Source organism: Scylla paramamosain, chromosome 11 (assembly GCF_035594125.1).
Source record: "Scylla paramamosain isolate STU-SP2022 chromosome 11, ASM3559412v1, whole genome shotgun sequence".
Lineage (NCBI taxonomy): Eukaryota > Metazoa > Arthropoda > Malacostraca > Decapoda > Portunidae > Scylla > Scylla paramamosain.
The window spans coordinates 27594684-27614669 of record NC_087161.1 but is presented as its reverse complement, the minus strand read 5'-3'; the positions used below and the strand labels follow the sequence as shown (position 1 = coordinate 27614669).

At 44.6% G+C, this 19986-nt stretch overlaps 1 protein-coding gene and 3 non-coding genes across 5 annotated transcripts; all 4 read right to left on the bottom strand.

Annotated features, from left to right (window-relative positions):
- Positions 1–4538: 4538 nt before the first annotated feature.
- LOC135105290 (U1 spliceosomal RNA) lies at positions 4539–4700 on the bottom strand. Its single transcript, XR_010270782.1, has one exon. It is a non-coding gene; the product is annotated as a U1 spliceosomal RNA (small nuclear RNA).
- A 2153-nt stretch (positions 4701–6853) lies between these two features.
- LOC135105293 (U1 spliceosomal RNA) lies at positions 6854–7015 on the bottom strand. The gene has a single exon (XR_010270784.1). It is a non-coding gene; the product is annotated as a U1 spliceosomal RNA (small nuclear RNA).
- A 1075-nt stretch (positions 7016–8090) lies between these two features.
- On the bottom strand, positions 8091–8283 carry LOC135105294 (U2 spliceosomal RNA). Its single transcript, XR_010270785.1, has one exon. It is a non-coding gene; the product is annotated as a U2 spliceosomal RNA (small nuclear RNA).
- A 6375-nt stretch (positions 8284–14658) lies between these two features.
- LOC135105159 (zinc finger protein 501-like) lies at positions 14659–18412 on the bottom strand. 2 transcript variants are annotated; one of them, XM_064013220.1, is made up of 2 exons: positions 18262–18412; positions 14659–16549 (listed from the first exon to the last, which is right to left on the bottom strand). In XM_064013220.1, the coding sequence occupies exon 2, from the start codon at positions 16295–16297 to the stop codon at positions 15233–15235; it is 1065 nt and encodes a 354-aa protein (XP_063869290.1). In that variant the 5' UTR covers positions 16298–16549; positions 18262–18412; the 3' UTR covers positions 14659–15232. The 2 variants fall into 2 exon arrangements, with proteins under 2 accessions (XP_063869290.1, XP_063869291.1); XM_064013221.1 differs by having other exon boundaries at positions 18246–18359.
- Positions 18413–19986: the final 1574 nt, after the last annotated feature.

The window sequence follows — 19986 nt, the reverse complement described above, 5'->3', positions numbered from 1 at the left end:
TAAAATATGCTCAGAATGCAGTTCTCCTGACCACACCTGGAGAGAATGCAGCACGAACACACAAAAGAAATGCATCAATTGCGAGGGAGAGCACAGGACATTAGCAAACAAGTGTCCTTTGAGGAAAAAAGCAATAGAAGAAAAAAAGACAACAAAAAAAGAACAACAACTCCAAAACATACAGCAATGTAGCTGCAACTAACAACAACTCAGCATAGATAAACAACGCAATCACATTCCCCACACTTGGAAAAGAGACTGCCACTAAAATGATAGCGTGCATGATGCAAGCTCACCTGATTAATGCTGCAAACCCTGGTACCTACAACAGCGAATTCAATAGAGCACTGAAATTGAACAATCTCCCCCCAGTAATTCTTCCAGACAATCCCCCTTCACTAAAAATCCTTAACCTCTCTAAAGAAGACAAAACACCCACAACACACGAGCATACACACAACAGCAACACAACAACACAAGATAACAACAACACCACACAAGACACTGAACAAGCAAGCAACACAACACAAGAAGACATGCCACCACTAGAGAGGATATCTGGGGAAGCAATCGGCCTGCAGCTCATTACAAAGAAAAAAGAAGGATGGCCAAAAAGTAGATCATCTAATCTAAACAATCTCAAAAAAGGTATTGACACAGGCTTATACAAATTCAGATATCGCAATCCCACTTATACAGATGAGGAAATTCTACTATACATTACCAATAACGATATAGATCTAACCAACTGCTGGTGTACCACCGATGAAACACAATTTAAGAAACTGCGTAACGGACTAATACAAGACCTCACCCCGCCTCCAAACAAAACCACTAAAACCAGCTTGAACAGGAACAGACACTCCTCTACCTAAAGATAGTACAGAAAGCAAAACCGTCAACACAAAACAACACTAAAATAACACAACTTACACAGGCAGAAGGAAGACAGAGACACCCAAACACGTACACCTCGACACATACCAATAACACGAGCATTATGAATACACTCACGATATTACAACACAACGTAGCACACTGGGAACCAAACAAACACATGCTTTCAAACACCTACAGAGAAATAAATCCAGACATAATACTTATAAACAGCCATGGTCTAACAGACAACAAAACACTACACTTGCACACTTACACGACATACACAACCAACACAAACAACGAACTACATGACGGTAGTGCAGTGCTAATAAAAACCAATATCAAACACAAAATAACCAATGATTTTGACACAGACATTCTCCAAGTAACAGTGGACACTTCAACTGGCCCTGTTCACATAGCCACCACATATCTGCCTCCACGCAGACCCTTTCTTCCAATCACTGACTTCCATAAACTCGCATCTAACTCTGAACCAACATACATACTCGGTGATCTAAATGCTAAACACCCAAGCCTCAACAACAACACTACAAACACAGTAGGGAGAGGCATAGAAATGTTTATTAACACAAACTAATACATCTTGGCCCGAACTTTCCAACATACATCAGCCATAATTCACAGACAACACCAGACATCATTCTCACCAACCAACACACACACCACAACTACACTATCACACAAGGACCTACTACAGCATCAGATCACCAGGAGAGGCCGCGACACGGCAGCGGGGGCGGACGGCGTGCCATACTCCATGTTGGCGCACGCTGGGCCGGCTGGGGACGCCGCGCTGTTGGCCACCATCAACGCCTCATGGATGGCGGGCTGTCTGCCGCCCGCGTGGAAGGAAGCCGACATTCAGCCGATTCCAAAGCCGAGGGAGCCCACCAAGATCAGACCCATCTCTCTCCTCAGCTGCACGGCCAAAACGGCTGAGAGGATGGTGCTCGCGCGGCTACAGTGGCGCGTGGGGCCCTCTCACCCACATGTGTTCGGCTACACCCGCGGAGTGAACACGGCAGACAGCATCCTCGCCCTGCTGACCCAAATTGACCACCGCCCCGCCGTCATCGTCTTCATCAAGATCTCGGCAGAGAAGTCCCGGGCCATGATGGTGAAGGCGGCAGACCCAGCCTGGCAGCTCCGCGTCCAGGGAGTTGAGCTGGCATGGACCAACTCCTACCAGTACCTCGGTGTGTGGGTGGACAAGCGGCTGTCCTTCACAGCCCACGCCGCCTACCTGAGGGAGAGGACGCAGTCTAGGTTGAACGTGATGCGGGCCATGACGCGAATCAGCGCGGGCGCCACTTTTTCCGTCCTGCGCCAGTACTACGTGCACGCTGTTCGCTCGCTGGTGGATTACAGCGCCCCCGTCCTCATAGCACTCTCTCCAAACCAGCAGGAGCGGATCGAGGTGCTACAAAACACCGCAATGAGGACCATGCTGGGGGCACCGAGGTGGTCCAGCACATGCGTCATGCAGAGCGAGACCAGACTGGTACCCCTCACCACCAGGGTACAGCAGATCACGGCCTGCCGCGTAGCGAGGGTGCTGCAGCGTGACGCGGAGGGAGTGACACAGAGGAGACTGAGGCTGGCGGGGACGCAGGGCGCCGAATCTCTCCGCCGCAACCCGTGGCTGCTGCAGTGCACGCTGGCTACCCACAACCTGGCTCGCATGGAGAACTGGCCACAGGCGGACCTCCCTGCCCCCACCTTCAGCGCCCCACCCCCGTGGGAGCCACCCGCGGCAGAGTTCTCCGCTACACAGCTGCCCGCCAGCAAGGCGCTCTGCGCCGTGGAGGAGATGCGGCAGCACGCCTTCATGGCCATGGCGCAGGTCACCGAGCCAGACAGTGTTGTGTACTACACCGACGGCTCGGCTGACCCTGACAGCGGAAGGACGGGCGCTGCTGCCATCACCAGAGGGGCCGAGGTGTGTGAGAGGACTCCCGACCACTGCTCCACCCTGCAGACAGAACTGGTGGCCATCCTGCTGGCCCTGGAGCACGCTCAACACCGGCGGGAGCGCACCGTGGTGCTCCACACCGACTCCAGAACGGGGCTACAGGCTCTCCAACAGCCGTATCCCAGCGACAACGTGGGCCTCGTCACCGCCATCCTGGGTAGCCTCCAGAGCCTCGCCGCGCAGGGGCGGCGGGTGAGGCTCAACTGGATACCCAGCCACGTGGGAGTACGAGGCAATGAGGCTGCCGACGCAGCCGCCAAGAGAGCTGCTAGTGGCCCCCAGGTGACAAGGCATGTGCCGCCCAGCCTGAGCCAAGTGAGGGCGCGAGCCAGGCTCGCCGCAACCAAGCGCGCCCGCCACACACACCGGCAGCTGGAAACAAGGAAGAGACAGGCAGCTTGGTACGCCTCCGCCACTGGCTACCAGTCGTTGGACGCCTCCCAGCAGCAGCCCAGAGCTGACGGCGTGTTGCTGCAATGCGTAAGGCTGGGCTACTGCACCAGGGAACAGCTGTACGACGACTTTCGGGGGCAGGAGTGCGACCACTGCGGGACGCACAGCCGCCACCCGCTAGTGCACTACCTACTGTCCTGTCCGGCCACCGCCGCCCTCAGACCAACGCCACCACCACCGGCCCATCCTGTAGGCGGTGATCTCCTCAGCACCCGCGAGGCCAGGGCTGCCCTCATCGTCCGCCACACGCCCACAGACCTGATGCTGCGAGTTCTCAGGGCAGCACCCCCGCCCCACTGAACAGGTCGCAGCTCCTTATTCCGACTGGCGAGCAGCACTCCTCGCCGCTCCACCGCACGGCCCACAACCGGGACCCAAGACTCCCCCACCTGCGGGCTGGTGCCCGCTTTGTGTATTATGTGCACATTCATGTATATTTTTCTTTTGTGCAATATGTATATATGTATATGTGGACATAATACTCAATAAACCTTTAATAATAAAGCAGGCAGGGAGTTCCAGAGTTTACCAGAGAAAGGGATGAATGATTGAGAATCCTGGTTAACTCTTGCGTTAGAGAGGTGGACAGAATATGGGTGAGAGAAAGAAGAAAGTCTTGTGCAGCGAGGCCGCGGAAGGAGGGGAGGCATGCAGTTAGCAAGATCAGAAGAGCAGTTGGCATGAAAATAGCGGTAGAAGACAGCTAGAAGATTGGGCCAAGATGAATAACTGCATGCAGGCATCTCATTCAAAACATGAGGCAGCACCATCATATACTTCATGTCGAAGATACATTACTAGAGAATGAAAATACCAATCAATATGATTTCGATAAAAAAAAATAAAAAATAAATTATATATATATATATATATATATATATATATATATATATATATATATATATATATATATATATATATATATATATATATATATATATACATATATATATATATATATATATATATATATATATATATATATATATATATATATATATATATATATATATATATATATATATATATATATATATTAGACGTACAAGCAATGCCTAAGAGCAACATTCGGCAAGGGTATAAGGCAATGGACATCGCATGTAACAAGAACATCACACGAAGGGCACGACCTGCTCTCTAACCTTCAAGAACGATTCCAGAGGTAATATAACTAATAAGAGTCCCACCAAGTAATTCCATCGACATAAGTGAGGGGGATGCGCGAACGCAATCCCCGCTAACAAAAATTTCGCACTCGAGTTAACCACATTTGGGTTAATCGCAGGGGTCAGCACCGCCGGAGTGCAATGGTGGGCCTCGCCCTGGGAGAACCGCCTTCGTGATCACGGTGTCTCCTGTGCCAGGTAAGTATGATTTCAAAATTCTATGCCCCACCCCAGTCCTACCACACTCAACACCCCACCACACTCCCAAACTGTTATGGAAGTGTTTTACGTAAAACTATTTGTTCTTCATAGTGTTTTCATTAATCTTCATGGATATTTAATTCGGCAACTTACTCGCCTGTGACATTAAGATGCCGATTCTTTATATCAACATACTGGCTACTGGTTGGTGTTTGTTATGAAGGCCTGGCTAAGGACCAATTCGTATCGTTGCGCTTGTGACATCAAGATCCCTCTCATGGTTCAACCCTTTACAACACATATGTGATTCAAAACACGAGGCATTACTCCCACCTAACTATAACCCCAAGGAGTGTGACAGAGTCAAAATACATTCAGAGGTCAGTTCTGCAAGTATTCCATTTATATAAGTTGGTCCTGGTGAGCTCTGCACTGAACCAAGAATGTCAGTCGTGTGGGAGAGAACGGGTAAAGACGTGTTTTGGAAAGACACACTCAAGTGAACGTCAAGATATGACACACACAATTAAAACCATCATTCAAGCCTGGAAAATGTACTTGTTTCATTAATCAGTTATATATTTATTAGAGAGATATTTATTTATCTCAAGGGTGAGCACGTGGTCACGCCCAAGGACGAGGATTCCACGGCACTACTGCGCCGCATCGCGGAGGAAGGAAACAGGGTGCTCCTCCTCGACCCAAGCGAAAAGAGGCACAAGGTGGTGCTGGAGCGCTACCCGCTCGACCTGCCTCTCGAGGCGGTAGAGGCTCACCCTCAGGTGACCTCCGCCCAGCGTCTGACCTCCAGGAGGGACAAGTTGCCCACGAGACAGGTGCTACTTGTGTGTGTGGGGCCGCCGCCCGCCAAGTTGGATCTCGGCTGCTGGGGCAGATACTCCCTGCGCCCCTACCAAGGTAAGCCTGTAAGATGTTACAGGTGCCAACGGTACAACCACCTGCAAGCGCGGTGCGAACATGCCGCCAGGTGCGGCGTGTGCAGCCTGCCCCACCCGACGGAGGAGTGCATCGCCCGCCATAAGGCCAACGAGGCAACCACCGCCAGGTGCCCCAACTGTGGGAAAAACCACCACGCGTGGAACCCCCAGTGCCCTGAGAGGCTCCGTAGGATGCCCCGTTCACGCCAGGAGCAACAACAGCAGTCTCAGGCGCCACAAAGGCGGCAACGTCGACGTCGCCATAAAGCGTCGCATGGGCAGCCCCGGCAGCATTATATATATATATATATATATATATATATATATATATATATATATATATATATATATATATATATATATATATATATATATATATATATATATATACGCACCGGCAGCTGGAAACCAGGAAGAGACAGGCAGCTTGGTACGCCTCCGCCACTGGCTACCAGTCGTTGGACGCCTCCCAGCAGCAGCCCAGAGCAGACGGCGTGTTGCTGCAACGCGTAAGGCTGGGCTACTGCACCAGGGAACAGCTGTACGACGACTTTCGGGGGCAGGAGTGCGACCACTGCGGGACGCACAGCCGCCACCCGCTAGTGCACTACCTACTGTCCTGTCCGGCCACCGCCGCCCTCAGACCAACGCCGCCACCACCGGTCCATCCCGTAGGCGGTGATCTCCTCAGCAGCCGCGAGGCCAGGGCTGCCCTCATCGTCCGCCACACGCCCACAGACCTGATGCTGCGAGTTCTCAGGGCAGCGCCCCCGCCCCGCTGAACAGGTCGCAGCTCCTTTTCTGACCGGCGAGCAGCACTCCTCGCCGCGCCACCGCACCGCCCACCACCGGGACCCAAGACTCCCCCACCTGCGGGCTGGTGCCCGCTTTGTGTATTATGTACATTCATGTATATTTTTTCTTTTGTGCAATATGTATATATGTATATGTTGACATAATACTCAATAAACCTTTAATAAGATAAGCAATACCTAAGAGCAACATTCGGCAAGGGTATAAGGCAATGGTCTTCGCATGTATCAGGAACATCACACAAAGGGCACGACCTGCTCACTATCTTTCAAGAACAGCAAAGATATCAATCCTTTACTCAAGTTTCCGTGGAGATCAGTGAACAGCAATATGAATCACCTTGTACAAGATTCCAAAGAGGAAATTGAACCACTGACATATTAATACGTAATTCCAATGAGATTAGGAAGGGGGATGCGCGAACGCAATCCCCGCTAACAAAAATTTCACACTCGAGTTAACCACATTTGGGTTAATCGCAGGGGTCAGCACCGCCGGAGTGCAATGGTGGGCCTCGCCCTGGGAGAACCGCCTTCGTGATCACGGTGTCTCCTGTGCCAGGTAAGTATGGTTTTCCTCAGCAATCCCGCACCCCAGTCCTGCCATACTCAACACCCCACCTCACTCCCAATCTCTTATGGAACTGTTTTATGCAAAGCTAAGTCTTCTTCATTATATTTAAATTAATCTTCATGGAAATTAATTTAGCAACATACTTTTGAACAGAAACTTCAGTCTAATTTACTCTTGAAAGCATTTTTTTTTTTCTTGAGCAAATTATTAACATTGTCTAAAACCCCTGTGACATCAAGATATCTCTCATGGTTCAACCCTTGCATCTTGCTGTAGAGTAGCTGTGGTTCTGCTGAAAAAAAAAAAAAAAAATGTTGATGACAACACATGTCACTGACAGAAACAAACGATCTGGTTCGGGGCTTCTTCATGTCTTCGAATCACTGACTTGCACACTTATGTCTTTTATGTCTTGTCCGTTGTTTGTTTTACAGGTCTGGTGGGGAATGATATATTGAATCACTAATGCAGTATTATGCTCGGTCAATATGGATGGATCAGAGCCCCTTTCTCTCCTAAATAGTCACTTTTCTAACAAGTCTCCACATCCTAATGTATCCCTTAGACTTTCCCACACACAACTATGAAGATTAAAAGTGGCCGTACTGAACGTACTGAAACCAAGCCGCTCCATGGCAAGAGTGGACCATGAGTGTACTATGCAGCACCTAGCACTATGAATATTTCACTGACGGGTGGTGTATCTTCACGCTCACGGGCACAGAAGGAACCATCCGTGACAAAGGTGCAGCAAGTCCCTTACTCTGTTATTGTCTCACTGATAGATAGGTGTTACATTCTCCCCTGGGAGAGGACTATCCACGGCAAAGGTGCAGCACGGGAGTCCCTTAGTATGTTACTGTCTCGCTGATAGGGGTTCATTCTCCCCGGGGAGAGAAGTATCCCAGACAAGTGCAAGGTTTTATGTAATACTTTCACCGTTTCGCTGCTTTCTCTCCTGGAAGCTTGGACCGATCCCAATTACTTGATTACAGAACCGATCTGCGACACTACTACAGCAAATGCCTTGTACTACTACCAGTTCAATTATGTATAATATATTCTCCCCAAGGGGAGTGGACCGATCCCGGAAGTACTGCAATACCGGGCCGATCCGCGGCAAAGGTGGAGCAAGCCCCTAGCACTTCGCCATAATCCAAAAATCAGATTAATATCGTAGATCCCACATGGGGATCGTATCAGATATTAAGCTGATAAGAACAGATACTACACTTTGATCTTAGCCAAAAGGCCGAGAAGCGATACCCTCCACCCCAACGCCGCCATCCCAAACACTGCAGCCTTAACACCCACACCACGCACGCAACACACATGCGCCCCACGCCCACACTACATACTAACACACCACTTACGCCAGGCTTCCTCCTCACCATTTCATTTGCTAGTACACTAACAAGTCAAACGTTACGCTCACCAGCAACACCGCCTTCCACAGCCTACTAAACCCTGCATCATCTCGTCCTTCCTGTCGCCAAGTCATCAGCCAGGTGCGGCGCCGGCGCGCACGCACAATGCTGACAGGACAATACCGATTCTTGTATCAGCAGCGCCACTGCTAACATCATGACCTGCATCTATTACGCCAGTGGTGTGCGCTGTTCTGAGCACTGCTGTTTCCTTCCTGCTGTAAACCTCTTTACACATTCCATGGTAGCCTCGTCTCCAGCACCACCACCACCACCACCACACGTCTCAAGCCTTCACTCTCCCTCCCAAGACAGCAACACTGGGCCAGACACAAGCACCAGTCTGCTTCCACGACTGGCGAGCCTTCCTTCAATACAAGATGTACACAGCCCAGAATGTATCAAAGAAATATATCTGGCTTGTTCAAAGATAGTTCACCAGCGCAGTCTGGAAGTTAAGGGACAGTAACGTGAGAAAACGATCCCGGCGATAGGTGACTGAACTGTTTTCATGCGAAGCTCGCATTCCCACAGCCACTACCACCACCATCTCTATTCATTAAGGTTATTACTCATTTAAGATACATCAGTATTTGGAAAATCGATGTAAAACAGTCATGGCAGCTGAATAACACACGGTGAACACACAACAGTAACCCACCAGGGCTTGGTTTCTCACTACTCGTTGCCTCGTGCAATTATATATATATATATATATATATATATATATATATATATATATATATATATAGAGAGAGAGAGAGAGAGAGAGAGAGAGAGAGAGAGAGAGAGAGAGAGAGAGAGTTCTGAAAAAAAAAGTGAGACATTGGTAAATACCTCACCACATAGCGATTTGTGTGTGTGTGTGTGTGCGTGTGTAACAAAAATTGAAAACATCCAATGTAAGAAATGATTACGTATCTAAATAAATTTAAAATGTTTAAATATGAAACGCTAATAGCACGCACAATATAGAATGGTGCCACGCTAACGGTTTGGTGAGCTGTCCAAGCTTGCTTGCTTTTGTGTGTGTGTGTGTGTGTGTGTGTGTGTGTGTCCCACGCGAGCATATATAATTTCACTGGTGCTGTGTTAAAACTGACATGATCACAACACATTCTAAGAATGGTATTTAACAGGGACATTTATTGACTTTTATTTGTAAAGATCACTCATTTATACGGAAAACAGTTTTACTTGAAAATTACTTATCCTTCACATGAAAAATGTCTATTGGTGGTACATGTACATGCCATCCCGTAGAGCATTGTATTGTATTGCCGAACAATTATTGCCGATCAATCGGAATAAAAATTATACTTTTTTCAGATATATATTGTAGTCACAGAGATTAGATTAAAGATGATGTTTGGTCTCCCTTTGTAGAAAGGATATAGATTTAATGGAAGCTGTTCAGAGAATGACGAAAATTATACACGGGTTTACAAATACGTATATCATACGGGGAGAGATTTTCCATGTAAAGGACAAGTAATTTCCTTCGACTAAAACCGTTTTGCCCAAATGATATTAACATATACGTAAAATCCACATTTATAGTTAGTGACATATTGCTACGATATATGTGTGTGTGTGTGTTTGTGTGTGTGTGTGTGTGTGGTGGGCAGGAGGGGAAAGACAGTACTACTAGCTGGATAGGTGACTTTGGGTCAAGGTTAAATGTCACATCGATGTCACGAAAAGAATGGGCGGGTTATCTATCATGACAAGTCTCGCTGCCAGTACTTGTAAATTTTTGCTAAGTTTACCCTAAGTTTACTCTTACGATTGCCGTAATTATCAGAGTATAACACCAAAGCATATTTTTGCCAATTAGGTCGGGGTCTCAAACATCCACTACCAAAACAACACCCTTGTCCGACGCTTTAAAATTCTATTTGCGAAAAACGATAGGACACGACCCCTGAACCTTGGGAAGGAAAAGTAATTATAATGCAGCATCGATTAGCTAACTATAACCAGACAACTAAACTTAACTTAGCTCTCCGAAGCTGCTTCGACACCCTGTTTGGGCCCTACGGCCTGGCAACACCCAACACGGGAACGCCGACTCGCATGGCATCATTCTCGGCCCATCTTCCTGGTGTGGCCTTCTTTCAACCGACACAGCCTACCATGGGGGAGGCACCAAACAGCAACACAATGATGGGGATGAAAAGGAAACAAGGCGATGAATGGACATGGCATGGGTAAGCGTCAGCATGGCCTGCATGCTGCTCTACACTCTCTATGCCTTCCTAAAGTGACTCGGTTAGCAATATCTAACTCTTTATCAAGGCAGTACTACTCACTATTACTGTGCTCGCTGGTAGCCTTAGGTATCCACGGTGACGACTAGAAATAGGCGAAATATTCTCCTCGACAAGCACACACACCATTTCGCTAACACTTCGCCAGGCATACTGGACTTCCTTTGTCTGTTGCCTGCGTAGGATTACTGATGTAAAGTATTTTTTCCTTTAATCATAACTGCGTAGTTGTGTGTCTTTGGAGACAGTGCTTTCCTTGCTTTCATTACTATTATTATTTTTTTTTTCCAATATTTGTTTGATGTCATGATTTGGTCAGTTGTAAAAAAAATCTTACTTTTAGACTGAATCGAATAGTGTTATGTTAATCCATGTATTTTGTGATAACTTTGGTAACTGTTGTTGAAATTTCCACTCTTGGTACTGGGCGTCTGTATTTTTTTTTTTCTTTTCCTAAATGAAACCACTGCTACAAACTCGCAGGTTTGGAAACCTTCAGCATCTTTGATAAGGTCAATGGAAAAGCTATTTTCAGCTCCTGCCGTGCCATTGGTTATTCCTCTTTAAGTTAGGGTTGCCATATATGAACTATCAAAATTCCGGACACCTTCACTAACACCTGATTATGGTGTTGATATGATACTGGAAAACATGTAAATTAATTAAAAGAAACTTAACTTATTTACCTTTGCATATGGCTGATCATAAAATAATGTGTCATCTTCATTGATGAACCCTCTTCTTGCGCTGCTCTCTTATGTTTCTCTGGGCTCACATGTGACTGTAAGTCATTAATGCCTTTATGACGTGCCAGTGAGACAAATGTTCCTGGTTTACACACCAAACACTCGGCTTCCCACTCATCCCTGCCTTTTTAGAAGCACGGGAGTTTGTTCTGCATCTCTGCAGTGAATTTACACTTTCGTTTGGGCATCTTGACAAGAACAAGTAATAGTCGTAATGACGAGGTCACAAGGCCGCAAACAGTAATGCAAACTGACCCCTATCAGAGCTGGTAAAAGACTGGGGCGCGAGCGCGACGCCAAGTGAGGCGGCGTTGGGAAGGCTGCGAGCACCGACTTCATACAGGACCGGAGGACCCATACACGTCAGAGTCTTGACCGAAACCAAACCAAAGCAGCTGCCACTCGGTGAACCCCTCTCTCTCTCTCTCTCTCTCTCTCTCATCATTTCAACCCAAGGAAATTTAATAAATGTGATTTTTTAACAGTTAGTAATGATGGAAGGTGAAATTCCGGACATTTGAGGGATTTTCAAAAATCTCCCCGGACGCAGATTTCGTTATCCGATTTCCGGATATGTCCGGGAAAATCCGGACGTATGGCAATCTTACTTTAAGTGCCTTAATAAATTTCATTTCTGGGTATCTCCAGTGGTCATTGATTCTATTCTGGGGTCTTGGTTTTTCTTTTGTTACTACTGCACAATTTTATGCAAAATTCTTTTGGTATCTAGACAGTGTGCAAGTCCACTGGTTTAATATTGATATGGAGACAGGATTACATGAGCCTAACTCAGACCCTGTATACATGCTACTAGGCAATTACACACACACACACACACACACAGGAGGAGCAGGTTTCCACATGGTGCCAATGACCACGACCTTGCTCAATGTTGAGAAGACCCTTCACATTTGTGTTGATGAAGATACTGCTGAAGGAACCAAAGTTCTGAAAGGCTGCCACTTACAATCCACCACAATTTTCTCTGTGCTTCAGTGCCATCTTTCCGGGGGAGAAAGAAAAAAAAATACCTTCATATATTCAGTTTATCAAAATCAGCTTTACCAAAATACATATAAAACAGTACATATCCTAATTTTTACTCTTATTGTGTGTGCATGTATTCACTAATGCAGTGGTTCTCAACTGGATGTCGAGGGGCAGGGCAGAAACACTCCCGGGGGGTCAAGCACAGGACGGGAAGGGGAAAAAAAATCAAGGAAAACCACGGATTCACTGGCTATTACCACAAAGGAGATACATTACTCCCAGGGAGGTGTGAGCACAGGACGGGAAGGGGGAAAAAATCACAGAAAACCAGATTCACTGGCTATTACACAAAGGAGATACAACCGTTATGCTTAGCCAAGAGCTATCTATCTAAATACCTATCTATCTGATTCTATCTATCTATGGTGGCATAGTTGGGGAGGGGGTTAAGTTGGTGGTGCAGGGAGGAAGGGGCCCCAACTGAACTGAACCAGCTTTTGGAGGGCCCAGCTTGCAAGAGGTTGAGAAATCCTGCATTAATGTAATAACCCAAATGTAGTGGCCCCACATCCCTGTTTGAACAATGGACACAATCCTTGTTTGAGCAATGGATGCACTCACAGCTCAGTCAGTCAAGTAGAGGCTTTCATTTGATTCTCAACACAGCAACTTCCTCCTGAAGCTCAGGTTTACTTGGGTTTCCAGAATCTAGATCAATGCTCAGCATTTCAACGTACATAGTGTTCAGGGCGTGCTGCGGTTTGGGGCAATACAAGGAGGAACGCCCTGGTTTGTGGTGATACACTATAGTCTTGTCAACCAAGTGCTGGACTCATGACTGTCAGCTTTCTAGAGAGAACAGCTAATGAACTAGATGGCCTAACTGCTCACTGTGTGTGTGTGTGTGTGTGTGTGTGTGTGTGTGTGTGTGTGTGTGTGTGTGTGTGTGTGTGTGTGTGTGTGTGTGTGTGTGTGTGTGTGTGTGTGTGTCATTCACCTATAGTTGTCTGCTGATCAGCTTACATACCTACTTAAGTAGGTAAGTTTACTTACTTGTGTACCTACTTGCTGCTAGGTGAACAGACAATACACACTTGGGCTTGCCCATTTGCCTCCCTGCACCCAGTACTCGAACCTGGGCCTTCTTGATTGTGAGCCATGTGTGTGTGTGTGTGTGTGTACCTAGTTGTGATTTACGGGAGGGGAGTAATCTCATAGTATCCCATCTCTAAATCTATCCAGTTTGGTCTTAAAAGCATGGACAGTTAAGGCATTGACAACATCTTCACTGAGTTCATTCCATTTGTTCACACTTCTGTAAGGAAAACTATAGTTCTTGATGTCTCTTCTACAGTTAACTTTCTTCAGCTTCTTACTGTGTCCCCTTGTACTCTGTGCATCTAAAGTTATACAACATTGTTTGTCCACATTTTCCATACCATTTATTAATCTATAGATGTTTATTAAATCCCCTCTCTCTCTCTCCTATTTTCAAGGGTAGGAATTTCCAACATTCTTAATTTCTCTTCATAGGTCGACTTACTCAACTCCAGAACCATCTTAGTGACTGCTCTTTGTACTCTTTCTAATTTTATAATATTCTTCTTTATATGAGACCACACCACTGCCACATATTCCAATCTTGCTCTTATCATGGAAATCAACAACTTTTTATCATTCCTTCATCTAAGTGTCTCCCCAGTAATTTTATCAATGTGTCTGTCTGGTGTCAAATTTTCAGTAACTCTTACTCCCAAATCAATTTCCTCTTTTGATTTCTGTAACTTCACACCATCCATCTCATAATTATATTGTATTCTTTTCTTAATCTTACCAAACTCAATTATTTTACACTTACTTAAATTGAATTCTATTTGCCAAGATTTACTCCATTTTATTTATCTTATTTAAATCATCTTGCAGTACAATACAGTAATTTACAATGTCTACCCTTCTCATCAGCTTAGCATCATCTGCAAATAGGTTCATATAACTGTCATTCACATATATTACAAACATTATCAGACTGACCCCTGTGGGACACCACCAGTTACTTTCAGGCAAGACGAATTCTGGTCTTGTATTACTGTTCTCATCTCTCTATCATCCAGATAATACTCCATCCACTCCAGCAGTCTTCCTCCAATTTTTTCCATAATTTTTTTTTATCTTCCATAGCAATCTCTGGTGTGGTACTTTGTCAATGCTGTGTGTGTGTGTGTGTGTGTGTGTGTGTGTGTGTGTGTGTGTGTGTGTGTGTGTGTGTGTGTGTGTGTGTGTGTGTGTGTGTGTGTGTGTGTGTGTGTGTGTAATCTGAGTTTCTGTACTTTCTTCACATTTAACTATAAACGTAAAGAAAATAAAGATAAATCTGTGAAAGGTTGTATGCATAATCTGTAGTATACATATACAGTACAATCCTGTTAACTGAATCCCAAATATAAATAAATGAATGACAATTGTGACTAGACTTAATATGTAAAACGTGCAAAATCCCAATCATTACATCAATACGTGTACATATATATATACCACAACACATTAATTATTTTCAGCCAGATTTACTAATCAATCTTCTGTTTCTTAGTTTTAATATTAAACTTATGAAAGAATAATAATAAAAAATCATTGCACACACACACACACACACACACACACACACACATATGCATCCACATTTTCATCTAATCATAAAATGGACTTCTCCACATTATTTGGTAACAAGTTTCTACCACACTAATGTAGGTAAAAAAAGCTTAGTTTAGTTTAAAAGTGTTTTCTTATGCTGACTTCACTTCTTTCTTTCCTCTCACGTGCATTTTCTGGTGGCGAGTGAGGCTGCCTTTGGTGGTGAAGAGACGTTGACACTTCTCACACGTGTGTCTCTTTTCTCCTCTATGGAAGAGAGCATGCTGCTTGAGGTATCTTTCCTGGCTGAAGGTTTTCTTACATTCACTACACTTGAAATGGTTTCCTTTAACATGGATCTTCACATGATTGATTAGGCTGCTTCTACTACCTAATGTCATACCACACTTGTCACATTTGTACTGGTTCTTCCCACCATGACTGCCTTTATGTTCATTGAGGTAAGCCTTCTGCCTGAATGTTCTGTTGCACTTGTCACACTTGTACTGCTTCTTCCCAGTGTGGATTTTTTTATGACGGCTGAAGCTACTTTTGTCGCTAAATGTTTTCCCACACTCTTCACACACACAACTCTTGCCTCTAGTGTGAATATTTAAGTGATGAGCGAGGTACCTCTTTTGGGTGAATGCTTTGCTGCACTCATTGCACTTGTATATCTTTTCTAAGGAATGAGTTTTCTGGTGCAGGGCAAGATAGTTTTTGCAAGTGAATGCCTTGCCACACTCCTCACATCTGTGTTGTTTTGTGTCTGTGTGAATGCGCATGTGCACACTGAGAATGCTCTTACTGCTGAAGCCTTTCATGCATTCCCGGCATATGTGATCCCTGGCTTTCTTCTGAGTGTTTACCGGTTTTCTAACTCTTCGGATAAAGTGAATGTTTTTATGTTGGGCAAGACCGGATTTATTATCAAATGTTTTTTTGCAATCATTACATTCAAAATATTTCTTCACAGTGGAATCATTTGCATGTTTCTCATTAATGCTATCTGCAATATATGGTTTCTCATTTGAAGTACACTCATGATTTGTATGTTCATCAAGCTCCTCCTTACTAAGGAAGAGTTTTTCACAATTCTCACAGTAAAAGACATTTGCTCCAACATGAAAGAGTGAGTGCTGCAAAAACCTGCTTCGACTCTTCAGTACTTCCCCACACTCCTCACACTTGAATACTTTTGTTTGTTCCATTGTCATCAACACACTGTTCAATACACCATGGCCTCCCTTACTGCTTCACACACAAAACTCTTCAAATTCTTCAGAGTTTTACAAAATGTCAAACTTATATACTGTCCATGTGCTTCTCCCCAGCTGTGTTGCCAGGAACTACACAGATGATACTTTCACAAACTTCAATAGCAGTGCTGTGCAGAAAAATTTTCCTGCTGAAGGAATGGCAACCTGCCCAACTCCCAGACTAGTAACTTCTGCCTGTCTTCAACTTTGCTGTTGAATAAAAAAAACAATATTAATACAACACATGCCAGTATTGGCAAATCAGCCTTCCTCATTTTCTTTCAGAGGGCAAATTAAAATTATTACTATAAAAATTACTATAAAATTCTTTTCTAGTATTTAGAGAACAGTACACAAGGAGAATTTGGATCCTGGGCTGGCTGGACATTATTGAAACATGAAAAGAATTTACTTTTATTTAAGTGGCAAGAGACATCATGTGTGTGGTAATGTGTTGGATAACACACACACAGGTGTTGCCAAACATTACAAGCAGCACACTAATATGGATTGCTTAGCAAAATCCAAATTTCCCATAGACTTTTATGTAGCAATGTTACTTCACAAGACATATATAGACCCAAACTGTATTTTTTGTAACAAGGTCAGGACTTGGGTTAGAAGTGGTAGAGACAATACCTATGAAGGTGCTCAGATCACAAGTCACAAAGTTCATGTTCACTCTAGATCCTTCTGAGAAAATTCAGAATTGCCTCTTTCAAAACTTCAACTAACTTCCTTTTGGGGCCACAACATACAAAATAAAACTTGTGAAGAATTCACTGGTTTGCAGAATAGCACAGTGATACAATGGTATCAGTACTTTACAGATGTTTGCTTTCATCATCTTGTACAAAATCACATTATGAGTGGAGGCCTGAATATAATTGTTGAATTTGGCAAATCTCTAATTGCAAAGAGAAAGTACAAGAGGATCATCCTGTTCCTGAAAGATGGATTTTTGGAGAAGTCCATCCTACTGCTTAGTAAGGCTTCCTCATGTTTGTACCAGATAGAGAAGCAATTACGCTTCCCATTATTTAGCAACACGTTCGTCCAGGATCCATGATCCATGCTGGTGGCTGGATATCTTATAATGGCATTGCTGGAATGGATGTACTGTACAGCCAGCATAAATACAGTACACTGTCAACCATTCAGTCAATTTTATTGACCCTGTTGCAGGTGCATGTATAAATCATGTTGAAAATTAATGGAGAAAAGCCGAACTGAAGTTTAAAGTAATGTGTGGCATACAAGGAGATTTTGTTGATAAGTATTTGGATGAATTTTAGTGCACGGGGAAGATCTGGAAAGACGAATATTTTACTCCACATTAGTCTGTGGCATTCAACTCCATAATTATGCCACACACGATGCCCACCTCACGACGAAAAAGTGATCGTATCTCTTGCCTGGAGAGAGAGAGAGAGAGAGAGAGAGAGAGAGAGAGAGAGAGAGAGAGAGAGAGAGAGAGAGAGAGAGAGAGAGAGAGAGAGAGAGAGAGAATGGAACTGCATAACTAGCAACTCATACCGTTAGGCCGCGGGCCTGCATTAGCTGGTAGCCTCGACCGTCCTGGGAGACGATTATCTTCGCTCTCCCAACGTGGTAACACAGAAAGAGAAATATATAATTGGCAACTCATACCGGTAGGCCGCGGGCCCAGCCTGCCCGGGACCCAAATTCTCCACGAGTGCCGAAAACAAAAAGATTCAGGCAATAGTACCCAAGGCATGAATGCTGAGACACACCTGAGGACTGATCTATGCCTCTTGGTTGGCCCTTCTTGCCCCCCTTGGCTGGGGGACCCATACACAGGAGAGGGAGGAAAGACAGTATTGCTCACTGCAAAGCACAATAAACATAGAAATAACTATGAGTGACGTGCCAGTTCGTTACTTACATACGTAAATACGTACCTGGTAGAGCTGTTGGCCCTGGGGCGTCACTGAGAGTTGGTATCACAGATGGTACCATGACAGCCGTGTTGACGCCGACTGAGTATAAACAAACCCTGGCGAACAAGAGACAAACGTTATCCGTAATCTTCTTTGCCTTTTATTGTTACGGTCATCTTTTATTAACACTGAGGTCACTGAGATAATATTGAAATTAACATTAGTGTTTCCACCCGAGGATTAGGTTAGGTCTGGATGGAAGGGAGAAAGAAAGAAAGAAAGAAAGATAGAAATAAAGAAAAACAAGCAAATATAATTTACTCACAGAAGTACTCGTATATTGAAACAACAACAATAACAACGACAATAACAACAATGACAACAAGGCACACACACACACACACACACACACATACACACTGCATCACCACAAGTGCTATGAATGATAGGGCAACACACACACACACACCCACACACACACACACACACACACTATCACATTATATAATGAAAGACAGGGCAACACACACACCGACACACACACACTATCATTATATATATATATATATATATATATATATATATATATATATATATATATATATATATATATATATATATATATATATATATATATATATATATATATATAATGAAAGATAGGGCAACACACACACACACACACACACACACACACACACACACACACACACACACACAATGCATCATTATCGATACAATAAAAGACCGATACAATAAAAGACTAATGCCCCTATAATTTTTAGTGTCTTTCCGATCCCCGCTCTTAAAAATGGTAAAAAACTTTGCGTGATTCCAACTTGTAGGGTACTGGGCAGTAGTAAATATTGTGTTAAAAAGTGAAGTGACAAACATTATCCACTGGGCTGGAAGCAACTTAAAATTCCCAGGAGCTATGCCGTCAGGACCACAAGCCTTATTTGCATTAATCTTAGCAATCTGAGCCGTGACCTCAGCGGGAGAAAGCGGGTCATCCAACACCGGTATCATTACTTGAGCGTCACGGCACTCATCTGCCAGGTCGGGTGTGGGAACATTCATTAAATTGTTATAATAAAATTTTAATTCCTCATCAGAAGGCTTAATATCTGCCTGAACACTATCATGTAGGTTTCCTCTCCAATTGATGGCCTGCCACACCCGCCTATCGTCCCGGTCTTCTAATAGTCGTTCCCAGCGAGTGAGCATACTGCCGCCACCTCGCACCCTCTCACCGCGACAGCAGCTTGACTTGGCACAGTCGTACATTGTGTTGGCTAAGCTTTCAGCACATTCATTGATGTCAGTCATGTCATGAAACCTTAATATATCAAGATTGTGCACATTATCTGTGAATAAATTTCTGTCAATACAAGTAAATCCTACAGGTCTGCGCATCCTGGAATCATGCTCTAAGGATTGGAACCAGGCGTGCGCACCAAGGTGACACGCGCGGCGGTAAACATTGTCCAGACTAATTACAGGAACATTTACTTCAATACTAATGGGAGCATGATCCGAGGGTAAACAGTTTTCTTGATGCCCACAAAAGGATTCTATAATATTTACCACATCATGTGACACCAAACATACATCTAATTCTGACATCCAATTTCTCCTTCTATGGTATGTCATATTACCCTTATAGTGGTGAGCAGGGGTCAGCAGGTTGTTCAATACTAGTAACCTGTCATCCACACACAACGTAGATAACACAAATGCATTTTC